The following is a 24277-nucleotide window of genomic DNA, read 5'->3' as shown; positions in this document are numbered from 1 at the left end:
TTTCGCCTTCTTTTGGAATTTAATTTATGTTGCACGGAATTGAAATTTTGGGAATGGAAACAGTCATTGTAGCAAATCTGTACTTTCTGTTGACTGAAAGATTGCGCTGTTAAAGGAACATGAGAAGAATTTTCCCATTTGTGGTGCGAGTGCTCAACGAAATCCAATTGCGACGTTTGATAATAGATCCTAGCAATGATACTTAGTTGGGACAGATCTCAATAACGTAACTTTTTCAAGAATTGGAATAAAAACAATAGACAGACGGAGAATAAGTAGTTGCACAACGTTTGTAACGATAACACTCCGTTCCATAGCGTTTTCACTGTCACGAATGCGAAAGTTTATTAAAATTCAGACAAATGAAAAGACTGCAACTCCAACATGGCCTTATTTCTATGAGTCTGGAGTAACCTACAATTTGTGAACATAAAGAATCAAGAGAACCAGTCTCCTATAGATGCAAATACCTAGAATTCGCCACTAAAGGCCTTGTCGTCCACCAGGAGCGACGTGAGAGGATGAAAAAATTTTCTTTTATCTGGAGTATAGCTACAGAACAGACTAAAGGTGTTTAGAAAACAGAAATCAGATTGAGTGAGGGATTTGTGAATTCCACAATTGCCAAATCCCGCACCAGTATAACATCAGTTATACACGATTAATTAATAAGCATTACGAATAACTAATAAAATCGTTACAGAAAGCTACAGATATTTTACTGAGATATATCTTAGCGTATAGCCGTGCGCGTTAAAGCGTCCACTTCTGGGGCAGGGAGGCGCGCCGGCCCTGCTTCGTACGAGAGTCGGTTTGCCGGCCAGCCTGGATGTGGTTTTAACGTTTGGGTACCAACAATGTAAAAAAAAAATTATAATTTTTCACAAAACGAACCTTTATCGTCATAGTACGAAACGAATACAAAAAGAAACTGGCAACAAGTAACCGTCCGGCCGGGATGGCCGAGCGGTTCTAGGCGCTACAGTCTGGAACCGCGCGACCGCTACGGTCGCGGGTTCGAATCCTGCCTCGGGCATGGATGTCAGTGATGTCCTTAGGTTAGTTAGGTTCAAGTAGTTCTATGTTCTAGGGGACTGGTGACCTCAGAAGTTAAGTCCCATAGTGCTCAGAGCCACTTGAACTATTTTTTGAACAAGTAACCAATTAATTAATTTAAGGAGATGATTTCTCTTTGAAACCACTGGGACGTACAGTTTACTACCAACCATCACATTACGGGATATATTTAAAAGCAATTTCACATTTTTCTTTGACACAGTCCCACATCGAGGAACGTAATGAAATCGTAATGCCTAAAACAAATTGTAGTCCTAAATAACAAGCGAAAATGGGTCTAAAATTTAATAAATTTGTAGCAGAAGTACGTACTGATCCAGTGGCTTCGTTTGGAAATCACCCAGAAAAGCAGTAGTAAAAACTCAAATTTACGTTACAATAACTTCAGATATACTTACTTACTGATCTCCTCAATATGATCACTAAAAAAGGAAACACACGTCACTGACTCCCAAAATCACGTTGCACATATCCGCGCCGATTGTTGCATTGATCGCTATAAGTGACAGCTATAATGTACTGCATTCGTAGAAGTACCTCATTGTACCACTAGCGCTCTATCTTGCCATAGCATCGGTGGTTTCACGCGAAAGTGCACTGGTACTTAAAAAAATTAGCAAAATGGCGGTTTCTGGCAGTAATCACTGGTGGTCAAAGGGTTACGGCAGTTTCCCATATCTCAGTAGGTGAATACTAGGCAGCTATCCACGTTCCGCCTCAGATATACGCCACGCAAACATTTAGAAAACTTTCTCACACTCGAACATAGAATTTACTAAACACTCGTAGAAAAAGGGGTACACTGATTCCGTCGTGGGAGTGGGGGGAAGAGGAGACTGAAACTGACCTTTGGCGGTCAGTCACCTTAAACCGATAATCAACAGCAGGAGCGGGATATCTTAACAGGAGTTTTGACATCTGTCAAGTAGTTCATTTTCGTTTTCAATTTAAAAATCAGCGTTACTAGTCTAGTGAAATTAATGTACTGTCGTCCAGTTTAATTAATTGGTAGCAGTTGTATACTCCGTCTTCGCTCGAATGTTAAAACTTGTATTATTCATCCGGATATTCGTTGGCATCATATACTTGTCCTGGCAAAAATGTCAGTAGCGCATATTATGAAACGTTAATGACAAAGGTAGAAAACACTTGGCCGGTGAGTCGTGTGGCAACCCTGGAGAGCCCCTGGTCAACATTCCATTGTACGCTGGTACTCAGCCTCGCCATCATTCTTCCCCGCGGCCCCCTCATTCCCATCACTTTCATTTGTTTTGTGACCTCCGATACAAATCACGATTTTATTTATTTCTCAACTTTTATTACATCCGTTTGTACTTTCTGTTTTTCAGTCAGCAAGGAAACGTTTGGGTGAAAGAGTAAGGCTAAAAATATTACCCGGATGTCAATTTTTGGAGGCTTTAGATGGACGTGAGTTGACATTCCCCATCGCTTTTGGCGCCAGTGAACTACTGTGGCTTCTACAAGTCTCGTTCATTGGTTGTGTTTCAATTTTTTATACATGTGACGAAGTGGCAGCACGTACACATCGTTTATCTCACAACTTGTATCCTTCCTACATCTAAATTTTCGCTAGTATTTCGTAAGTAACGGAAAATTCAAAGTGCCCTAATATCGTTTCTATCTTGCCAACACCTGTCGTATGAATTTAGAGAATTCTGCCCAGCAAACACAACCTCTGTCATATCGGAACTTCGTTAATTCTACCGTCCCTGACGTGACTGGAAATGTATTAAGAGGAAGTTATACCTTCTTAGTCCGGCTTCGAAACATTTAAAAATAAACTATATGCGGTGCAAAACATCTTTCTTCGTACCGCAGGAAATGCGTTGAGCATCTGTCTCGCACATCTTAAGCAAATACGTGAGCAATCGCGTAAATGTACTGCGAAAATTTTCTATCATCAAACATGGTGAAGGCCCCAGACTGACTGCCAGTCATACGAGAGATAAGTGAACGATCCCTTTTATTGGTGAGTTATATTTCTTCCAAATCTTTGCGCACGATTCACGCTGTTAAAACAGTAGGCATGTTTAAAATTATTTATGTTTCGAAGCAGTGCTCAACACAAGAAATAAACACACCCACGGGAGCTGACGGCTTCCGTGCGATGAATAAAGCTATTATCGCCGATCGCAAAAAGTCACCGAGTCGTCTACAAAATGAATCGCGTAATTTCATTTCATTAAAAAAAGAGTGATTGTGTGTTCCCGAGTATGTTGTTTATTTGGGAATTATTGGCAGCGACGCAGCCCCCGCGCGTTTGATAAATATTTTATTGCGCGTCATGGCCGGCACTTGTTATTCCAAGCGCGGCCGCGAGTCATGCGCTCCCCGCAAAAAGCGATTGTTTCGTGATCCTCATCTTAATTTGGCCGCCCAATTATTGCGTTCCGGCAACGCGGTGCCTGCCGAGGCTGCGTGTCACACTGGCTCGTAATACAGGCAACATCGCCGATATTTCACAAAAGCTTGCCCACTAGTCGGGATGCCTAAGGAGAGAATTGTTTACCGCACAGCGATTTTGTCATCTGTTCGCTGACTGCAGCTCACCACGCTGTGCTATCGTGGGCACGTCTCTTCGTGTCTGCACTCTAAATCTGATTGACAGCCTCTGCAATTTTCATCCCCCGCCAAACTTCCTTCCATCACCAAGTAAACTATTCATGCCTCAGGATGTCTCCTCCCAACATGTCCCTCCTCTTAGTCAAGTTGTGCCATAAAACACTTTTCTCGTCAATTAGATTGAGAGTATCTCTTCATTATTTATCCAAGGCAGCGAGGTGATCTTGAACTCTTTTGTTGCATTACATTTCAAAAGCTTGCCTTGCCTTCTCTTCCTATCTCTACTGTTCATCGTCCACGTTTCACTTCCACACACGCAACAGTAGAGAAGGATACTTCCGTATTATACTTCTGATCACTTAAATTTGTATTCGATGTTAACAAATAGCCGGCCGGGGTGGCCCAGTGGTTCTAGGCGCTACAGTCTGGAACCGCGCGACCGCTACAGTCGCAGGTTCTAATCCTGCCTCGGGCATGGATGTGTGTGATGTCCTTAGGTTAGTTAGGTTTAAGTAGTTCTAAGTTCTAGGGGACTGATGACCTTAGAAGTTAAGTCCCATAGTGCTCAGAGCCATTTTGTTAACAGATTTCGCATTTTCAGAAACGCTTTTCTTACCATTGCCAGTCTACATTTTATATCCTCTCAACTTCGGTCATCATGAATTATTTCAACGCCCAAATAGGAGAAAAATTCTTTTAGTTTTAGTGTTCTTTTTGGCTGATTTAATTCGACTACATGCCATTACCAATGTTTTGCTTTTGTTGATGTTCATCTTATATCCTCCTTTCAAGACATTATCCATTCCGTTCAACTGCTGTGATGTCTCTGACAGAAATAAAAATGTCGTTTACAAACCAAACACAATTTTTATTTCTTCTCCGTGAAGTATAATCCCTTTCCCAAATGTTCCTCTGGTTTCCTTCACTGCATGCTCAGTGCACATATTGAATAACGTGAGGGAAAGTTCACAAACTTGCCACTCCCTTCTCAACTACTAAAGCTTTGTCATATCTTTCAACTCTGTGAACTGGAGTTTGGTTTCTGCATATGTTGAAAGAAACGTTTGGCTTCCTATAGCATATCCTGCTAAAATATTGAAGCAACCATATTTTTCTTTAATCAGCACTAATTTCTTTCTTCAACGACTATGGAGAGCCCTGGGAAAGTCGAAATAATAATATCACGTTTGCTAATTTTACAGTGACTTTTTCACAAACAAATAAGAGTATTCCGTAAATATGATGACACGCTAGCTGTACAGCCCGTGTCCCACCAAATTACCGAAGGATGCTAAAAGTTCGACGTCTTGTCGTCGACATTGTCCTCAAGAGTCGAGGATGGGAAAAAAAAAAACTGTCCGTTGCTTCTGCAAGAATCCATCCCGAAATTCTCGTGAGACCACGGAAAACTTAAATTTGGATAGGTTTTGAATCCTACTTCTCTTGAAATAAGCTTCTCGTGTATTAACCGTATCGCAGGGTCCGTTACACGATGCTTAATCCGCAAACTACGAGAAATTTGCAGTGTATCTATTTGTATATCAATAGACTAAAGATAAAACTGTGCTCCCAAATGTACATGGCCAATTAGTAATATGCTTGTACTAAATGTGCCAGTGACTTCTTAGTAAACCCTCCATATTGTTTAGAGAAGTGTAAGCGACTCGTTGTCGAGGCGATGGTTCATCCATTCGCATTCAGGTTGGTCGCCTTCTGACTGTAAAAATATGCATTTGTAAAACCCAGTATTGCAGTTTCGAGCGTTCGGCGATTATAGAGCGGAAATAATTGCGCTTTAGCACATTTCGAAGCCTAACAAACATCTGACATGACGTAATACAGAACTTTGTTTCATCGCACTGTGTTCCCGATAACAATTTTTTGTGCATATTGCCATCTTCGAATTGCATTGTGTGTTGCTCGTATTGTGTTCAACATTTTCTCGCATCCGTAATATTGGGTGGGTTTACAAATCCATATTTGTTTTTGTTTCATACAGGGTGTTTCAAAAATGACCGGTATATTTGAAACGGCAAAAAAAACCAAACGAGCAGCGATAGAAATACACCGTTTGTTGCAATATGCTTGGGACAACAGTACATTTTCACGCAGACAAACTTTCGAAATTACAGTAGTTACAATTTTCAACAACAGATGGCGCTGCGGTCTCGGAAACTCTATAGTACGATATTTTCCACATATCCACCATGCGTAGCAATAATATGGCTTAGTCACTGAATGAAATTACCCGAAACCTTTGACAACGTGTCTGGCGGAATGGCTTCACATGCAGATGAGATGTACTGCTTCAGCTGTTCAATTGTTTCTGGATTCTGGCGGTACAACTGGTCTTTCAAGTGTCCCCACAGAAAGAAGTCACAGGGGTTCATGTCTGGCGAATAGGGAGGCCAATCCACGCCGCCTCCTGTATGTTTCGGATAGCCCAAAGCAATTACACGATCATCGAAATATTCATTCAGGAAATTAAAGACGTCGGCCGTGCGATGTGGCCGGGCACCATCTTGCATAAACCACGAGGTGTTCGCAGTGTCGTCTAAGGCAGTTTGTACAGCCACAAATTCACGAAGAATGTCCAGATAGCGTGATGCAGTAATCGTTTCGGATCTGAAAAATGGGCCAATGATTCCTTTGGAAGAAATGGCGGCCCAGACCAGTACTTTTTGAGGATGCAGGGACGATGGGACTGCAACATGCGGCTTTTCAGTTCCCCATATGCGCCAGTTCTGTTTATTGACGAAGCCGTCCAGGTAAAAATAAGCTTCGTCAGTAAACCAAATGCTGCCCACATGCATATCGCCGTCATCAATCCTGTGCACTATATCGTTAGCGAATGTCTCTCGTGCAGCAATTGTAGCGGCGCTGAGGGGTTGCCGCGTTTGAATTTTGTATGGATAGAGGTGTAAACTCTGGCGCATGAGACGATACGTGGACGTTGGCGTCATTTGGACCGCAGCTGCAACACGGCGAACGGAAACCCGAGGCCGCTGTCGGATCACCTGCTGCACTAGCTGCGCGTTGCCCTCTGTGGTTGCCGTACGCGGTCGCCCTACCTTTCCAGCACGTTGATCCGTCACGTTCCCAGTCCGTTGAAATTTTTCAAACAGATCCTTTATTGTATCGCTTTTCGGTCCTTTGGTTACATTAAACCTCCGTTGAAAACTTCGTCTTGTTGCAACAACACTGTGTTCTAGGCGGTGGAATTCCAACACCAGAAAAATCCTCTGTTCTAAGGAATAAACCATGTTGTCTACAGCACACTTGCACGTTGTGAACAGCACACGCTTACAGCAGAAAGACGACGTACAGAATGGCGCACCCACAGACTGCGTTGTCTTCTATATCTATCACATCACTTGCAGCGCCATCTGTTGTTGAAAATTGTAACTACTGTAATTTCGAAAGTTTGTCCGCCTGAAAATGTACTGTTGTCCCAAGCATATTGCAACAAACGGTGTATTTCTATCGCTGCTCGTTTAGTTTTTATTGCCGTTTCAAATATACCGGTCATTTTTGAAACACCCTCTATAAAGCAGATAGTGTCGTAGCACGGTTTTTCTGTGGACACCTGTCTAATTGTTCCTGCATACGATCCACTGCGAACTGCTCGGTTAAAATCCAATGTCAGTATATTGCTCGTACTCTACTTTATTTCTGGTCACATCCGTTTTTCGTACTTTTTTTGCGCTTAAGGGGGGTAGGACGCCAAACGGGCCGACTTGGAGCAGGTGAGGCACCACACGACATTTTATTTTCTACTGTATATATTTATACAAATAAATTCATAAAACTTTGTCAGAATGACCAGGATGGATTCGGGATTCACACTCATAGCAGTGGAAGTGCAAAAACATAACAAAATAAATTTTTTTTAGGTATGTAATTTCATCATTTTTTACAGTTACTGTTGGCTGCATTTGTTGCTATAGGTATATTTTTCTTCACAAATAAGAGAGAGTCTTTGATGAATTTTGCACAGCATACAAACCATACTTACAGGTGTATGAAACTATAGAATTTTCCAAATCTATTAAAATCTGTGGTAAAAATTGAGATAATTAACTACAAAATTTGATTTTTTTTTAAACATAAAGTTTAAAACGGAACAGCTCATTCATTTTTTCATAAATTAAATAGATTCTAGAGTTTCAGACACTTGTAAGTATGGTTTGTATGCTGTGCAAAATTCATCGAACAGTCTCTCTGACTTATGAAGAAAAGTGTACCTATAGTCCCAAATGCAGCCAATGGTAAGTGAAAAAAATGATGAAATTTCATATCTAAAAAAATTATTTTGTTACGTTTTTGAACTTCCGCTGCTTCGAGTGTGAATCCTGAATCCTTCCTAGTCATGCTGACAAAGTTTTGTGAATTAACTTGTAAAAGTATAGACAGTGGAAATTAAAATGTCCTGCTCCAAGTCGGCCCGTTTGACGTCATACCCCCCTTAAGGGGCTCCGGAACGCCCTATACTTGCAATGTTAAAATGACGCTTATAAATTACATCTTTCCTCACAAAGTATTTGAGGTAGGAAGTTGAACTTTTTACAGATTATTTATTGGAATATGGGCTTCAACTTAACACAGGGATTTTACAAAATTTTAGTTCAGTTATTAAAGATGATTTTTTTTCAATTGTAATGAAAATTCACAACTTTTTTTGCAATTTTTTATTTATATATTCAAAAATATACAGTATTTTGGAAAAAGGCTGTGTTAAATTATGCAGAAGGTACTGTGTAACATTTACTGAAAGTTTGAAACAAATATGTTTGGAAGATCCTTAGAAAACATATAATTAGTATGAGAAAATAAAAGTTTTGGGAATCGAGCGACAAAGATTGGATTAACTTTTTAGTGCATTCCAGGTCCATAGGATGGATTATCTTCATCCTCTGCAATCTCCTCCTCCTGCTTCCTCTTGTTCCTCCTGTTTACTCTTGCTTGTATTCCTAGACTCTTTACAGCCCTGTCTGCAGCCCGAAGGCGTTCCTTGTCTAAAGCAAGCATCGCTCGTTGTTGTGTTCGTAGATTTTGCTACCATTTTCTTCAGTTGCAGTTACTGCAACACTGTTCCAAAAGGTGGTCATGTATGAACACTTATCACATTTCAGTTGTATTTCACTAGCAAGTCCTACGTGCTTTATTATGGAGAGTTCCAGACCACCTTCACTACAATGAATACATCTTACACAGTTTGAAAAAATTCCTTTGAGAACCGACATATCAAATATTTCATTCACATCCGATTCGCCCATAAAACATTCATAGTTTTCACTCATTGAACCAAGCTTCTTCTGTGAAGTATTTTCTTTCCCACTTTGACTGCTATGGGCAGGTGTACTTGAGAGGGTTAGGTTCACTCACTTGGTTATCGTCTTTATTGTTTACAGTAATAACACATACCTTTGGCTTTCCAACATTTCTCCTTTTCTTAAAAGCCTTCAGAGGATTTCTAATAACTTTACTTTTACTCATTATTATACTTCAACAAAACAGAGACTCAAGAAACGGAATTAATTACGAATATTTTCGAGATAACGACAGAGTAAATAAACATGAAACAATCGACAATCACACCAGCGATATATATTGAACCATCACAGGTTAGCCACAACACATACTTTATCTCACATCACTAAAATGTACCTGATGAACACGGACGTTAATAATAACACCATTTGACAACAGTTTAACAGCGCCACAGTGGGTCACGCCCATATAGAACACATTTCAAAAAAAATTTAAAAATAGTTGTAGTCTTCGGAATTGAATAAATTATATATCTATTAAAAGGTAATAGTCTGCAGATTCAGAAAACGCAAAAAAGTAAAAATTGAACTTTTCATGATTTTGAGCCTTTCCGGAGCCCCTTAATGGAGAACTCCGAAATTTTCGTTGGAGTGGGAGGAAGATTGTAGTACATTGATTTCTATTATGAATGCTCGGTGTCCGTTCTTTCGGGCGTGTTCGAAAGAACGTATACGACGCGTACATAGGACTGATTCGCCTTGTTGGGCAATGAATCCACACCCTTCAGTGCGGATGCACTTTACGTTAGACCTCCAGCGATGAGCAGGGAGGACGTGACAGGTGGCGCTAGGTGGGAGTGTGACGCAGCCCGCGCAGGCACCAGATCCCGTGTTCGAGTCCTGGTCCGGAAAATATTTTCACTCCTCGCCGCTGATTCCGCATCAAATCCTGGTGCATCTAATATCGTTAGTTCCTTACTTTTCCTGTCTCCCTCCTCCAACTTCAGTTTACGTAACACTGATTTCTGCTAATATATGTTATTTGTGGTACTTGTTAATGATGTGTAAACACATTTGCGTCACTACTGTTTCACTTTTAGCATTTGCAAAGAAGAATGCTTTAGTCACTAAGACTGCAAAGTATATTCAGTGGTCAGAAGCAACACCGTGAAAGCAGAATTACATACACATTCCGTGACACGATGTAATAAACCTGAATACCATTTGTCTCAAAAGCTGCTAACATGGAGTCCTTCATTAGATGCGAGGAAGTATGGAAAATGGACGCGAGCAAAAATATTGTAGTATAGAATCCACCGTGGAATGAAACCAAATATGGAATCATTTACACCACCTATTACGACAGATGCGAGCAAAAATCAGCCGTAATATTAGCGACACATTTACAATGCATTTCAAAGAATGCAATACTAAACAGAGGCCGTAATTAGGAACGCAATGTGATGAAATTAGCTTATGTTTACTACGAAACGAAAACAAATATGACAGACTTTAAATTACCCAGTAATCAAATGATATCTACATCTACATCCATACTCCGCAAGCCACCTGACGGTGTGTGGCGGAGGGTACCTTGAGTACCTCTATCGGTTCTCCCTTCTATTCCAGTCTCGTATTGTTCGTGGAAAGAAGGATTGTCCGTATGCCTCTGTGTGGGCTCTGATCTCTCTGATTTCATCCTCATGGTCTCTTCGGGAGATACACGTAGGAGGGAGCAATATACTGCTCGACTCCTTGGTGAAGGTATGTTCTCGAAACCTCAACAAAAGCCCGTACCGAGCTAGTGAGCGTCTCTCCTGCAGAGTCTTCCACTCTAGTTTATCTATCATCTCCGTAACGCTTTCGCGTTTACTAAATGATCCTGTAACGAAGCGCGCTGCCCTCCGTTGGATCTTCTCTATCTCTTTTATCAACCCTATCTGGTACGGATCCCACACCGCTTCGCAGTATTCAAGCAGTCGGCGAACAAGCGTACTGTAACCTACTTCCTTTGTTTTCGGATTGCATTTTCTTAGGATTCTTCAAATGAATCTGAGTCAGGCATCTGCTTTACCGACGATCAACTTCGTATGATCATTCCATTTTAAATCATTCCTAATGCATACTCCCAGATAATTTATGGAATTAACTGCTTCCAGTTGCTGACCTGCTATATTTTAGCTAAATGATAAGGGATCTATCTTTCTATGTATTCGCAGCACATTACACTTGTCTACATTGAGATTCAATTGCCATTCCCTGCACCATGCGTCAATTCGCTGCAGATCCTCCTGCATTTCAGTACAATTTTCCATTGTTACAACCTCTCGATACACCACAGCATCATCTACAAAAAGCCTCAGTGAACTTTCGATGTCATCCACAAGGTCATTTATGTATATTGTGAACAGCAACGGTGCCATGACACTCCCCTGTGGCACACCTGAAATCACTCTTACTTCGGAAGACTTCTGTCCATTGAGAATGAGATGCTGCGTTCCGTTATCTAGGAACTTTTCAATCCAATCACACAATTGGTCTGATAGTCGGTATGCTCTTACTTTGTTCATTAACGCTCCAAGTGGCGTGCAGCGAATCGAGCTCCGTGTCTGAGTTTGAGGCTACATGTAATGGTTGTATGTTTCAGATGATGCGGCCGCAGAGGGTGGCTCCGTCGCACCTCACCCTCTCCCTCCTGCTGCTGCTGCTGTTTCTGGCACTGTCAGCGCTGCCTGTGCAGGGCAGCGCGCGAGGTGGAGGAGGTGAGTACTCCAAAACACACTCGTTGCCCGCCCCCTACATTCACTTGGCTCTGGCGTTCCGAATTTATGGAACTGGCTGTGGAATTCCTAGGCACACGAACATTCTAATGCGCTTCTAGAGGTTGTACTGTTTCATGACAAATGGGGTCGTCTCTGGACAGAGGACCTGCCGATGACAGTTATGTGGCATAAAAATAACTCGATGCCGCAACAAAGGAATGCACTTTACACCATCGAAGTGGTTAAAGGTACTGTGAAGGTGGTGAAGCGATTGTTGAAGTTAACGTTGGTTGTACAAGTATCTGCAAAACAATGAAATGACCAACAGCAGATTTGCACAAGGCAGTGTTTAGTTTATGTGGGTGGTAGGGGCACAATGGCACATATTTATACTGATAGTGAGGGCAGTGACTGACCAACGTTACATCAGTATTTACTTAATTTGCAGACTAATAATTACAGCTATTACGAGTAATTCTGTCAGAGACAGCAAAGGACTTGGAAGAGCAGTTGAATGGAATGGATAGTGTCTTGAATGGAGGGTATAAGATGAACATCAACAAAAGCAAAACGAGGATAATGGAATGTAGTCGAATTAAGTCGGGTGATGCTGAGGGTATTAGATTAGGAAATGAGACACTTAAAGAAGTAAAGGAATTTTGCTATTTGGGGAGCAAAATAACTGATGATGGTCGAAGTAGAGAGGATATAAAATGCAGACTGGCAATGGCAAGGACAGCGTTTCTGAAGAAGAGAAATTTGTTAACATCGAGTATAGATTTAAGTGTCAGAAAGTATTTGTATGGAGTGTAGCCATGTATGGAAGTGAAACATGGACGATAAATAGTTTGGACAAGAAGAGAGTAGAAGCTTTTGAAATGTGGTGCTACAGAAGAATGCTGAAGATTAGATTGGTAGATCACATAACTAATGAGGAAGTATTGAATAGGATTGGGGAGAAGAGGAGTTTGTGGCACAACTTAACTAGAAGAAGGGATCTGTTGGTAGGACATGTTTTGAGACATCGAGGGATCACCAATTTAGTATTGGAGGGCAGCGTGGAGGGTAAAAATCGTAGAGGGAGACCAAGAGATGAATACACTATGCAGAGTCAGAAGGATGTAGGCTGCAGTAGGTACTGGGAGATGAAGCAGCTTGCACAGGATAGAGTAGCATGGAGGGCTTCATCAAACCAGTCTCAGGACTGAAGACCTCAACAACAACAACGAGTAGTATGTTTTTAGGCTGGTTAGTACCTCCAGGTGCCAACGGTCTTGCCGCAGTGGTAACACCAGTTCCCATCGGATCACCGAAGTTAAGCGCTGTCGGGCTGGCCTAGCACTCGGATGGGTGACCATAGGATTTGCCGAGCGCCGTTGTCAAGCGGGTCGCACTAAGCCCTTGTGAGGCAAACTGAGGAGCTACTTGATTGACAATTAGCGACTCCGGTCTCGTAAACTGGCATACGGCCAGGAGAGCGGTCGGCTGACCACATGCCCGTCCATATCCGCATCCAGTGACGCCTGCGGGCTGAAGATGACACGGCGGCCGGTCGGTGCCGTTGGGCCCCCATGGCCTGTTCGTGTGGCACAAGCAAGCCATTAACGTTCATTTTCCCCTGGGCAGCAGGTCCAGTATTGAAGTGTGGACACGTGGGTGCAAAACAGATTGATTTTACTGATAAGCTTAGTCCACGACCGTGCAGAAAACATCGGGTAGTAACTTAGGTGACGTGTTTGCAGGACAACTTTTAGACTCGGAGCAAAAAAGTAACCCACTGGAGAGGGTACGTATTAAGGCACCACTTCTCACAAAATCTGTACCTATACCCTTAAAACGCTATGTGTATTTTTTGAACTTCAGTTGCATGTCTTAAACTGAGTTTGATTTTGGATCAACTAATTTGTATCTGAAATTTACTAACAGTTGTCTGGACGTGACTGCAAAGGCAAGTCAGGCGTCGACGATGCAGAAATAACGGGCAAAATTTACGTGGTGCAGTAGAAATAATAAGTGATACTACTTCAAATGAAAGAACGTATTTCAGTCTGTATAGGTTTGCGTAATTTTGCGGGCTCTCTGTTAGCAGAAAAGGCGATAGGTTACATTTTGAAGTTGCTTGATAGAGTGGGAACACAAACACTGTGATGGAAGCATGAAGTGGAATTACAACTAAAGGTGACACTGTGGTTGAATGCCCATTTTAGAGCAGGCTTGTTACATCGTATGGATGCAAACGTAACGAGAAATTTTGCCATTTTGAATGAAATGATCTGCGCAGGCTGTAAAATCCTTTTTATTAAATGCCACTATCGGTTTCGCGTCAATTGAAGGCTTATCCTCAGGTGGCCTGTACAAAATTAATAACGAAGAAATTTTTGTAAAGAATTTTTAACAACGGTCTGAAGAATAGTGTGTTACTAAAAAGTAGTATTATATAGTTGTACGTGAAGAGTACTCACAGGTTTTTTATTAACAAGTAGGAGCGTTACTAGTCTACAAGTTTTTTAGGCCCGTTTGGTCTTCATCCAAGTGTTATTTCTATAGGGTCTGCTATCCTCTTCATTTCAATTATAGGCTACCGCTCTTAGCACGCTATTTGGTTTATAACCTGGTGTTCTTCAGGCCATAGTTAAGAATTCTTTGTAATTTTTTTCTTATTAATTTTGTGCAGATCGCCTGAGGATGCGCCTTCAGTTGACGCGAAACCAGTACTCACTTTTAATAAAAAAAAAAAAAGGTTACAGCCAGTGCAGATAATTTCCTTCAAAATGCGCAAGTTTATTTGCGGTTGGCCGCAATTTAAAATAACATGGTCGCGAAATTTTGAACTTGGTAGATAGTCAATAACGACAGGGCATTGCCTGCGACGCAAATAGTACTATGATCTTGTTAGGAGCGCTTTAACGAGGCTTCAGAAATTTGTAAAATAATGTACTGTTCCAGTGAGTGAGTGCAGTGTTCGACGAAAATGCGACTGTTGGAGTGACAGATACGAGTGCTGGCAGGTAATCATTGCCTTTTCAGAATTACGTATTTGCCCCACTCTTAAACTTTTCGTGTGGTTTATCTTTTCGGTACCGCGACACTTGATGCGTATTTCGTGCCATTCGTCATCAGTAATGTTTGTCATATAGCTTAACTGTCAGATATGTAAATCGTAATTACCTCGGAGCCATGTTCATTTCCATTGACTGACGAGTCTCACAAGTCTTGTTCTGTGCTAGCCGCGTTTATCCGACGACATACGTGATCGTTTTGATATATCCCCTACCTATCTTGCGTCGTCGTTGCTCTCTGTAGGCCATTGAATCATATTTTCCCGTACATCTGAAACAGGCAGAGTCGTAACTGTCGCTAACGTGTACATCGGCAATCGTAAACTCGAGGCATTCTGTGTCTGTTGATGTGCACCCGTATGTACGTCCGAACTAGTGGTACAGGACCCTTACCTCTGTCCCCGGTCGTAGGGACGGCGGCAGCCAAGTTAAAAACGGCCGTTAATATGAGTGACGGTACCCTTTGGAACGGGCGAGCCTCCGGCGCTCGACCGTAATGCCACTCTCTGAACTGGCTAAGGAACGGTGCGCCGGAATAACTCAATTCCACGCCTCTCGCGTAAACAGCAAGCTCCGCTAAAATTCCGCCCGTGTTGTCTCAGTGGCGCTGCATATTTATAAGCGGGCAAATGTGTTCGAATTTGATTAGCGTCGAGTTAGAGCGCCAGTCGACTCGGCTTCATCAGCGGCGCGCCACGTCCTGAAGCCCTTTTGTCAGGGGGAGGGGGAGGGGGTGGGGTTGGGGGAGCGATGGTACAGAAAAACGCCGCGCCGCGCCGCGGGACAGTGGAGTGGGGGTTACTAATGCATGCCAGGCGGCGGCAACCCCATACTTGTCACGGCGATTTACGGCTGGGCTGCACAGGGCCTAGAACTGGGCTCTTCCTTGTTTCATACATAAGCAAATGCGCGCCCGAGCTGCAGGAGCTGCCTCCACACGCCGCTATCACGGCCTCCGTCTATTCTCTCTGCTGATAATTCCTCTCACTGGAACAGCGTCGCACAAACCTTACGTCTTATCCTGCTAGATTCTTACCATTTAGCAACTCAAAAAGGTGACATGTGTTACGCAGTTCGTAATCCTTCGGGCTTATGACAGCGTCTGTTGTGCAACTGAATTTCAAGATACACATTTATACTACAGGCGTGCCGTATTTCATTATGGAAAAAAAAGCCAGCGGCAATTCGTTAGATATTTTACAAGGAGACGGCACGATCGTGGGGTCGGGGATTTGTCCGAAATTTTGTGTGGTGAAAGAGGACCCCTAACACCTCAAGTGGTTAACATATTAGGACGCACTACTTGGAAAATCCCGAGAAGAAGCAATCCAAAGTTTCTTAGGTGCCTTATGAGTGTAAAATGTTTGTCCATTGCCGACCCGCCGTCTGGCCTACATGATTAGCGCTCGGACCCTTACGCCAGAGGTCTTGGGTTCGATTCTTCCTGCGGCACTTTTTTTTCTTCTGTTGCTTGCGAAATTGCAGCGCATTGTCACAGAAGAATCGTGAAATTAATTCCTGGGGAGATTGAATAAAAATTCATTCTATAATTCACAGTCAATTATTGTCACCAATATTCCGAGAAATGTTTCAATGTGCCTGGTTTGCCTCAAAATTATCAGAAACTCGAAACATTTTCGTAAATGTTAATGGGGCATGTTTTTGTACAGATTTATTGCAAACGCCCTGTGATTGAAAAATATCCGCCTTTATATGTTGCGCAAGATGTCGCAAAAATTATAGCTTTGTTTGTTTTTACGATCATTACCACTGTGGTTCTTGTTTTAATTATTATATGTATAAAAACTAAATGTTTCCCAATCGATTTTGTTATTCTGATTAAAAACCCAATGTTTCCCCTCATATAATTTACAATTAAAAATGGAAAACCCACAGAAAATAATTTTTATTCAATAATGTAACTAATTTGTTAAAGATAATGTACGTTTGCAAAACTTTCTGAATTATTGGTGGAATAACAAAAGAAAATGAAAGAGATGAAAAAAAAGTGCAAGAGGAGCAATCGAACCCGAGACCTCTGGCGTAAGACTCCGAGGCCTAAACATCTACGCCAGACGGCGGCTCTGAAATGGACTAACATTTTATACTCATAAGGCACCTAAGTAACTTTGGATCGATTTTTCTCGGGATTTTCCGGGTAGTGCGTCCTAATGTTTTAACCACGTGAGGTGTTATGGTTCAAATGGCTCTGGGGACTATGGGACTTAACTTCTGAGGTCATCAGTCCCCTAGAACTTAGAACTACTTAAACCTAACTAACCTAAGGACATCACACACACCCATGCCCGAGGCAGGATTCGAACCTGCGACCGTAGCGGTCGCGCGGTTCCAGACTGTAGCGCCTAGAACCGCTCGACCACCACGGCCGGCTCGTGACGTGTTACAGGTCCTCTTTGACCACACAAAATTTCGGACAAATCCCCGACCCCACGGTCGTGCCGTCTCCTTGTTAGTGTGTCAATTAGTGTAGCTAAATGCAGATGGCAGAAAGGTACAGTTTCAGTTGTACAAATGATAACAGAAGCCGAAACCACACGCTGTTGATGATAAACACACGAAGTTAAACACTTGCAGAGGGAATAACGAATGTGAACGTATCTACAAATACTAGGACCGCCTAACTAGATATATAACCAGCACATATCGCTTACGGTATTTTGTACCGGTTGTTATCTCTCTCATCCATATTTCACTCACGAATGGGGAGTTAAAAAAAGTAGTTTGCTTTCATGCACATTCTACTCTCTTACTTTGTTTTATAGTCCTGCGAGATAAATAGGACCAGAATTCTACTATCTGCGTTATGTATCTCGAGTATCGGGTCTGTAAACATGCAAAACAGCATTTCGTGAAAAAGAACTTACTTTTTTAATCTAGCTACGCAAGTTCCCTTACGTATCTGTATCACTCGCGTGATGATTGAACCAGGTGACCGCAAATCTGGCAACGTGCCTTAATTCCTTAGAATTTCCGATGTAGTGTGGCCCCTTTTGCTGCACACACCTGCACTACACTCTTCTAGAAGTCTGGTAGTTCGTCCATTAGTCATTCGGGTATGAGATTTTTTAATAGTCACATTTAAGTACGACAGCCACTCAGTGTTTTAGGATAATTAATCTTATTACATTAATTTACTGGCGACGCGTTTCGAGTCGATAGTATTCATCCTCACGTATCAAAGATGATGTTACTAAGATCCTCAACTAGATTATCGCTAATTTTTGTTGAGTTGCGAGGGTCTTCATTTGGTCAAAGTCGCAGATCTCCGTAAATAGAAATTAAATAACTGTATAGTTTATTTCTTGCGAAAAGGATGTGTTTTGTGTAAGTATTTTTCGTATTTTGGTGGTGACTAACGTCATATGGGTCTTCAGGATGCATCTTTCTCTCAAAGAGAGGCTAATTTGTTCATCCGTAGCCGGCCGTAGTGGCCGTGCGGTTCTAGGCGCTACAGTCTGGAACCGAGCGACCGCAACGGTCGCAGGTTCGAATCTTGCCTCGGGCATGGATGTGTGTGATGTCCTTAGGTTAGTTAGGTTTAATTAGTTCTAAGTTCTAGGCGACTGATGACCTCAGAAGTTAAGTCGCATAGTGCTCATAGCCATTTTTGTTCATCCGTCACCGTAGAATGTTTGACCTCGTTGACGGAACCACAATCTATAAAATTATCATCGTACACAGCTTTCATTCTTGCGTCAACGAAGCGGAAAGTCGACCGAGTTACATGCATGACACGTAACACCTCAGCCAATATTGAGGACAGAATAAAAAATATCGGGGGCATTACTTTTCAATACTCCCTCGTACGCATTTTCAGTTTCTTTGTAGAATGGCATACTGAAACTAATGAAGGTCCAGGGAAGTCGTCAAACTAATGTTATTCGTATGCCTTGTTGCCTCAAAGCAGTCCCAGTTATTTCGCCAGTAAATTGTTGTAATGTTGTTGTCTTCAGTCCGCATATTAGTTTGATGTTGTTCAGCAGGTTAGGAGGTCAATAATCCTTAAAAACTGTGGCTCGTTGTGGTACCATAATCACGAAAAACCGATATGTCACTATTGCTAATGATACGGATTAGGTTTTTGTTTTTTTCTCCACTTCATATCACTTGACAAACCATTCAAAAATAATGTATAACATATGTGACTGAACCCCAGGGGCGTATGTGCCACGAGGCCTTTGATTCTCCACATTTAAAGTCAGTAATCATTATTTTGTGAGGCGTTCTTTAGCGAGGCGGTGGAAGTCTAACCCTTGCCCATCCAGATTTGTCTTTTCTGTGTTTCCTCTACATCGCGTAAGGCGAATGTCAGGATGGTTGCTTCGAAAAGGATACACCCGATTCCCTCCATCTCAGATGCGCCTGTCGTCTCAATGTTAAACCTTAATCTCTCTTAGTGACCTGCATTCTGTCGTCATCGCACATTGTAATTGTAGTACTGGTGGTGCCTGACACGACGTTTATTGATATCCATCACGTTTGCTTCAGGCACTAACGACGTTTCGTTTGTGTGAAGAGCACTGGGCATCCAAGATACTGAAATGGTGCTTGTCAATCAACCGTTCTACCAACCAGTCACATATATGCCAAGATTTCCAGTACACCCCGCTTTGGGGCGGCGGGTAATAATCAAATGGTCTGTACTTCTTGTTATGTCGTTATGAAGAGACCCTTCAATTGTTTGTGCGTCCTTTCCACCAACCTGCACCGTCTACTAGAGCCTGAAAACTAATTCTGCTGTCAGCCAGAAGTCGTGCCTGTCGGGGTGGCCGAGCGGTTCTAGACGCTACAGTCTGGAACCGCGCGACCGCTACGGTCGCAGGTTCGAATCCTGCCTCGGGCATGGGTGTGTGTGATGTCCTTAGGTTAGTTAGGTTTAAGTAGTTCTAAGTTCTAGGGGACTGATGACCTTAGAAGTTAAGTCCCATAGTGCTCAGAGCCATTTGAACCAGAAGGCGATGGAGAACATACTCATCATAATTTCCCGTCTATAAGTCTACATTACTCATTCTTCTCACTGAGAGAAAATGTTCCTACTTGCTATTTACTCAGCGGCATCAGGAACCGTGACTATAAATGAAAGTTTTGAATTTTAACTGATTTGATACATTCTGTAAAAGTTCACATACACAAAGTATAATAATATCCCTAATAATAATATAATGCTAATAACAATAACCGTATCGGAAACAGCACTAGTAACAGTTCAGAGGCGACCTCTACGGGAAGTTCCAAGTGAAATGGTCTATAGTCCTGACTCCTAATAAGCAAAGTTAATTGCTCGCTTTCAGAGTGGAAAATAATCTCGCCACTTTTTTTCAACATTATGGGCGGCACACAAACAGTTACTTCCGTGCAATCTAAGCGATCCAGGACGGTGTGCAATCCTCGCGAGTTCACTTCCTACTTTAACGAAAACGCATTCGAGTCTGCCCGCCTGTGACGTCATCTGCGGCATAATGCAGGTGGGCGTTTGACGTGCGCGGACAGTATGCTGTCTCGGTGCGAAGTGTCTGTTTCCACTGCCTCTCTGACTGTATATACACACATCAAAAAAAGTTTTGCGTCACCCCGGTTCCCAGAACTCCTGAAGATAGACGTTGACTGTGGATATTGTGTCACAGACATAGTCCCTTTGATTGTTGAGAGATGTAATTAAACCCGCCCAAAGATGTGCTGTTTGAGGCTTTCCCGGCGCTGCATCTGCTTGATAGGTTCCCTGGAGTTACGCCGGATATTGTAGAAACCGCACAATATTTCAGCGAGACAACTGCCCGCCATCTTCAGGTGCTAATGTCGCGTCGCTGAGAATCTCGCCAATTTATATGCTGGCTTTCTAGAACAGCGCAGGGGCCAGCGGGGCATAACGTCATCGAAGACCAATCGTAGACAGCGTCGAATACCAGAGCCCTCTGCTGAAGAAACGGGTCGCGGTCTGCGGAAGCGCGCCGCGGCGCGGGAAAATGCGGCCGGGAGCGACGGACCCAGTTCGCGCGCGCGATTTAAGCATCTGCGCTAAGGCTTCCCATCTGCGTTGACTCGGTGCGGTTGCTAATCTGTGGCTGACGATTCCTCAGTGCCGCCAAGGCTGGCTCCCAGGCTTTGCTCAGGTGAAACCCCGTGTCTCTGTTTATTAGGTCACTGCTTATACGTATTTCGACCGCCTCTTTGATGATGGAGTCCCAGTATGTGGAAGCATGCGAGAGGATCTTGGTTTCTTCATAATTCATGCCGTGTCCCGTGTCAAGGCAGTGTTCAGCAACCGCAGATTTCTCTGGCTGACCCAACCTCGTGTGACGTTTATGTTCGTCGCATCTGTCTTTGACCGTACGACACGTCTGGCCAATATAAGATTTCCCACATTGGCACGGGATTTTGTATATTCCTGGTCTTCTCAGGCCGACGTTGTCTTTAACGGAGCCCAGCATTGATTGCACTTCAGCTGGAGGCCGGAAAACACATTTAATCCGGTATTTCTTGAAAATTCTGCCCATCTTAAAAGACACGCCACCGACATACGGTAGAAAAACCAGCCCCGTGGTGTTCTCTGCTTCTTCAGGCTGTTCTTGAGGTTTGGAGCGTGCTGGTCGAAATGCGTTCCGGATCTGCTTCTCGGAGTACCCGTTCTGGGCAAACACAGAGCGGAGATGGCTAAGCTCTGCCGATAAGCTGTCCTGAAGATGGCGGGCAGTTGTCTCGCTGAAATATTGTGCGGTTTCTACAATATTATCCAGCGTAACTCCCGGGAACCTATCAAGCCGCCCAATGATGTAAACAACCATGCATGAGCAGCGCCTATTAGACGGAGGGGGTCCGACAGCCGATCGGTTCCAGGCATTCCACCAGGAAGGAGGTACACGTCTTGTGTTCTCCGTAGTTCAACCATGCTTAGACGGTCAATACCGCAAATCGTTCGGGTCCGCGTTGTTCTTTTGTGCCAGGAAGGGCCCTCAACAACGGAAGTGTCCAGGCGTCTCAGAGTGAACCAAAGCGATGTTGTTCAGACATAGAGGAGATACAGAGAGACAGGAACTGTCGATGACATGTCTCGCTCAGGCCACCCAACGGATATTACTGAAGTGGCTGACCGCTACCTACGGATTATGGCTCGGAGGAACCCTGACAGCAACGCCATCATGTTGAATAATGCTTTTCGCGCAGCCACAGGACGTCGTGTTACGACTCAAACTGTGCACAATAGGGTGCATGACGCGCAACGTCACTCCCGACGTCCATGGCGAGGTCAATCTTTGCAACCACGACACCATGCAGCGCGGTACAGATGGGCCCAACAACATGCGAAATGGACCGTTCGGGATTGGCATCACGTTCCCTTCACCGATGAGTGTCGCCTTCAACCAGACGGTCGTCGGAGATGTGTTTGGAGGCACCCTGGTCAGGCTGAACGCCTTAGACACACTGTCCATCGAGTGCAGCAAGGTGGAGGGTCCCTGCTGTTTTGGGTTGGCATTATGTGGGGCCGGCGTAAGTCGCTAGTGGTCATGGGAGGCACCGTAACGGCTGTACGATACGTGAATGCCATCCTCCGACCCATAGTGCAACCATATCGGCAGCATATTGGCGAGGCATTCGTCTGCATGGACGACAATTGCGTCCCCATCGTATCTTGTGAATGACTACCTTCAGGATAACGACATCGCTCGACTAGAGTGGCCAGCATGTTCCCCAGACATGAACCCTATCGAACATGCCTCGGATAGATTGAAAAGGGCTGTTTCTGGACAACGTGACCCACCAACCACTGAGGGATGTACGCCGAATTGCCGTTGAGGAGTTGGACAATCTGGACCAACAGTGCCTTAATGAACTTGTGGATAGTATGCCACGACGAATAGAGGCATACATCAGTGCAAGAGGACGTGCTACTGGGTATCAGAGGTACGTGTGTACAGCAGTCTGCACCACCACCTCTGAAGCTCTCGCTGCATGGTGGCACAACATGCAATGTGTTGTTTTCATGAACAATAAAAATGGCGGAAATGATGTTTATGTTGATCTCTATTCCAATTTTCTGTACAGGTTGCATAACTCTCGGAACCGAGGTGATGCAAAACATTTTTTTTTAATGTGTGTGTATATAGAGCCGGCCGCTGTGGCCGAGCGGTTCTAGGCGCTTCAGTGCGGAACCGCGCGACTGCTATGGTCGCAGGTTCGAATCGTGCCTCGGGCATGGATGTGTGTGATGTCCTTAGGTTAGTTAGGTTTAAGTAGCTCTAAGTCTAGGGGACTGATGACGTCAGATGTAAAGTCCCATAGTGCTTAGAGCCATTTTTTTGTGTATATAGAGGCGTAGCGTACCGCCCAACGGAACGCCCTAGGCACAGTTAGCAATGTCTAAATGGCCCCTTTCTTTGACACGTATGGCTCTGTCGCTCAACAATTTACAATCTTCTTAACTTTTATGTAAACTGAGTTAGGTTTGCTTCAATTGCCGGTCTAAGGTGTTGCAGTCGTGGACTGTGCGGCTGGTCCCGGCGGAGGTTCGAGTCCTCCCTCGGGCGTGTGTGTGTGTGTGTGTGTGTGTGTGTGTGTGTGTGTGTGTGTGTGTGTGTGTGTGTGTGTGTGTGTGTCCTTAGGATAATTCAGGTTAACTACTGTGTAAGCTTAGCGACTGATGACCTTAGCAGTTAAGTCCCATAAGATTTCACACACATTTGAACATTTTTTTTTTTTCTGAAATGGTTGCAGCTCGATTGTGTTTAAACTTTGTTTGCTAGAACTGTTAGAACGGAACCGACAGCAGAACATGACCTCTGAACTGCCTCGTAATCACTGTTATTTACAATTAAGTTTTGAAACTTGGTACAGCTGTATTATTGCATGAATGCAATAGACTGCTACAATTAAAACTTCCTATTACAAATACAAATGATAACTCATCTCTAAATTTCCAAATTTCGTTCAGTAAATAATTTCGAAGTAGCTTATTGGTATCACATAGTTAATGCTTTTACATGACACTGAGGCTACATACGAATCTTCAGCTTTTTGAGTTGAATATTTAGCGACTTCAATTTTTCGTAAAAACGCAGATTTTAACCAAAATATTGATCTGATCCAGTTGAGACTTGTAACCTTTAGACATATATTTGTATATTTCTAGCTTTGTGGTTTTATTATTCAGCGAAACTTATTTCTGTCTTAAGATTTTTTTGCCTAATATATTCATTTGATCGTTCTGAGACTTCACGGTGTTACCATTTTTATACTGAAGCATACACTGACGAAGTTTGGGAAAGTTATTTTAATTTCACTCGGATTATGGTGCAATCGTTTGTGTGTTAAGAACAGTCGAGTAAGCCGGGGACACCCCAGCACAGCCGCTCGCCCCGCTGCGTCCAAACTACTCGTGTGCTGGTGAGGTGGCTCCAAGGACTCTCACAGCCTGTAGCTTGTCTGGGGCGCGTCAAAGGGCTGCGCGCCGAGCTGCGCAAGTGCTGTGGGCGACGACAAGCCTGCATCAATTGGCTCGCTGCATTCCTCC

General features: G+C 43.4%; 1 protein-coding gene and 1 pseudogene across 1 annotated transcript in view; both read left to right on the top strand.

The window, feature by feature from the left end:
- LOC124722165 (latrophilin Cirl) overlaps positions 1-24277 on the top strand; it is a 799917-nt gene that overhangs the window by 322343 nt on the left and 453297 nt on the right. The window contains exon 4 of the mRNA XM_047247367.1: positions 11578-11692. Within this exon, the coding sequence (XP_047103323.1) occupies positions 11578-11692 (115 nt within the window). The remainder of the gene's footprint in view (positions 1-11577; positions 11693-24277) is intronic.
- On the top strand, positions 12957-13074 carry LOC124723667 (annotated as a pseudogene).

This window comes from Schistocerca piceifrons, chromosome X (assembly GCF_021461385.2).
Source record: "Schistocerca piceifrons isolate TAMUIC-IGC-003096 chromosome X, iqSchPice1.1, whole genome shotgun sequence".
Lineage (NCBI taxonomy): Eukaryota > Metazoa > Arthropoda > Insecta > Orthoptera > Acrididae > Schistocerca > Schistocerca piceifrons.
Note: the sequence above shows the minus strand (reverse complement) of the source record. Positions and strands in the feature narration are given on the sequence as shown.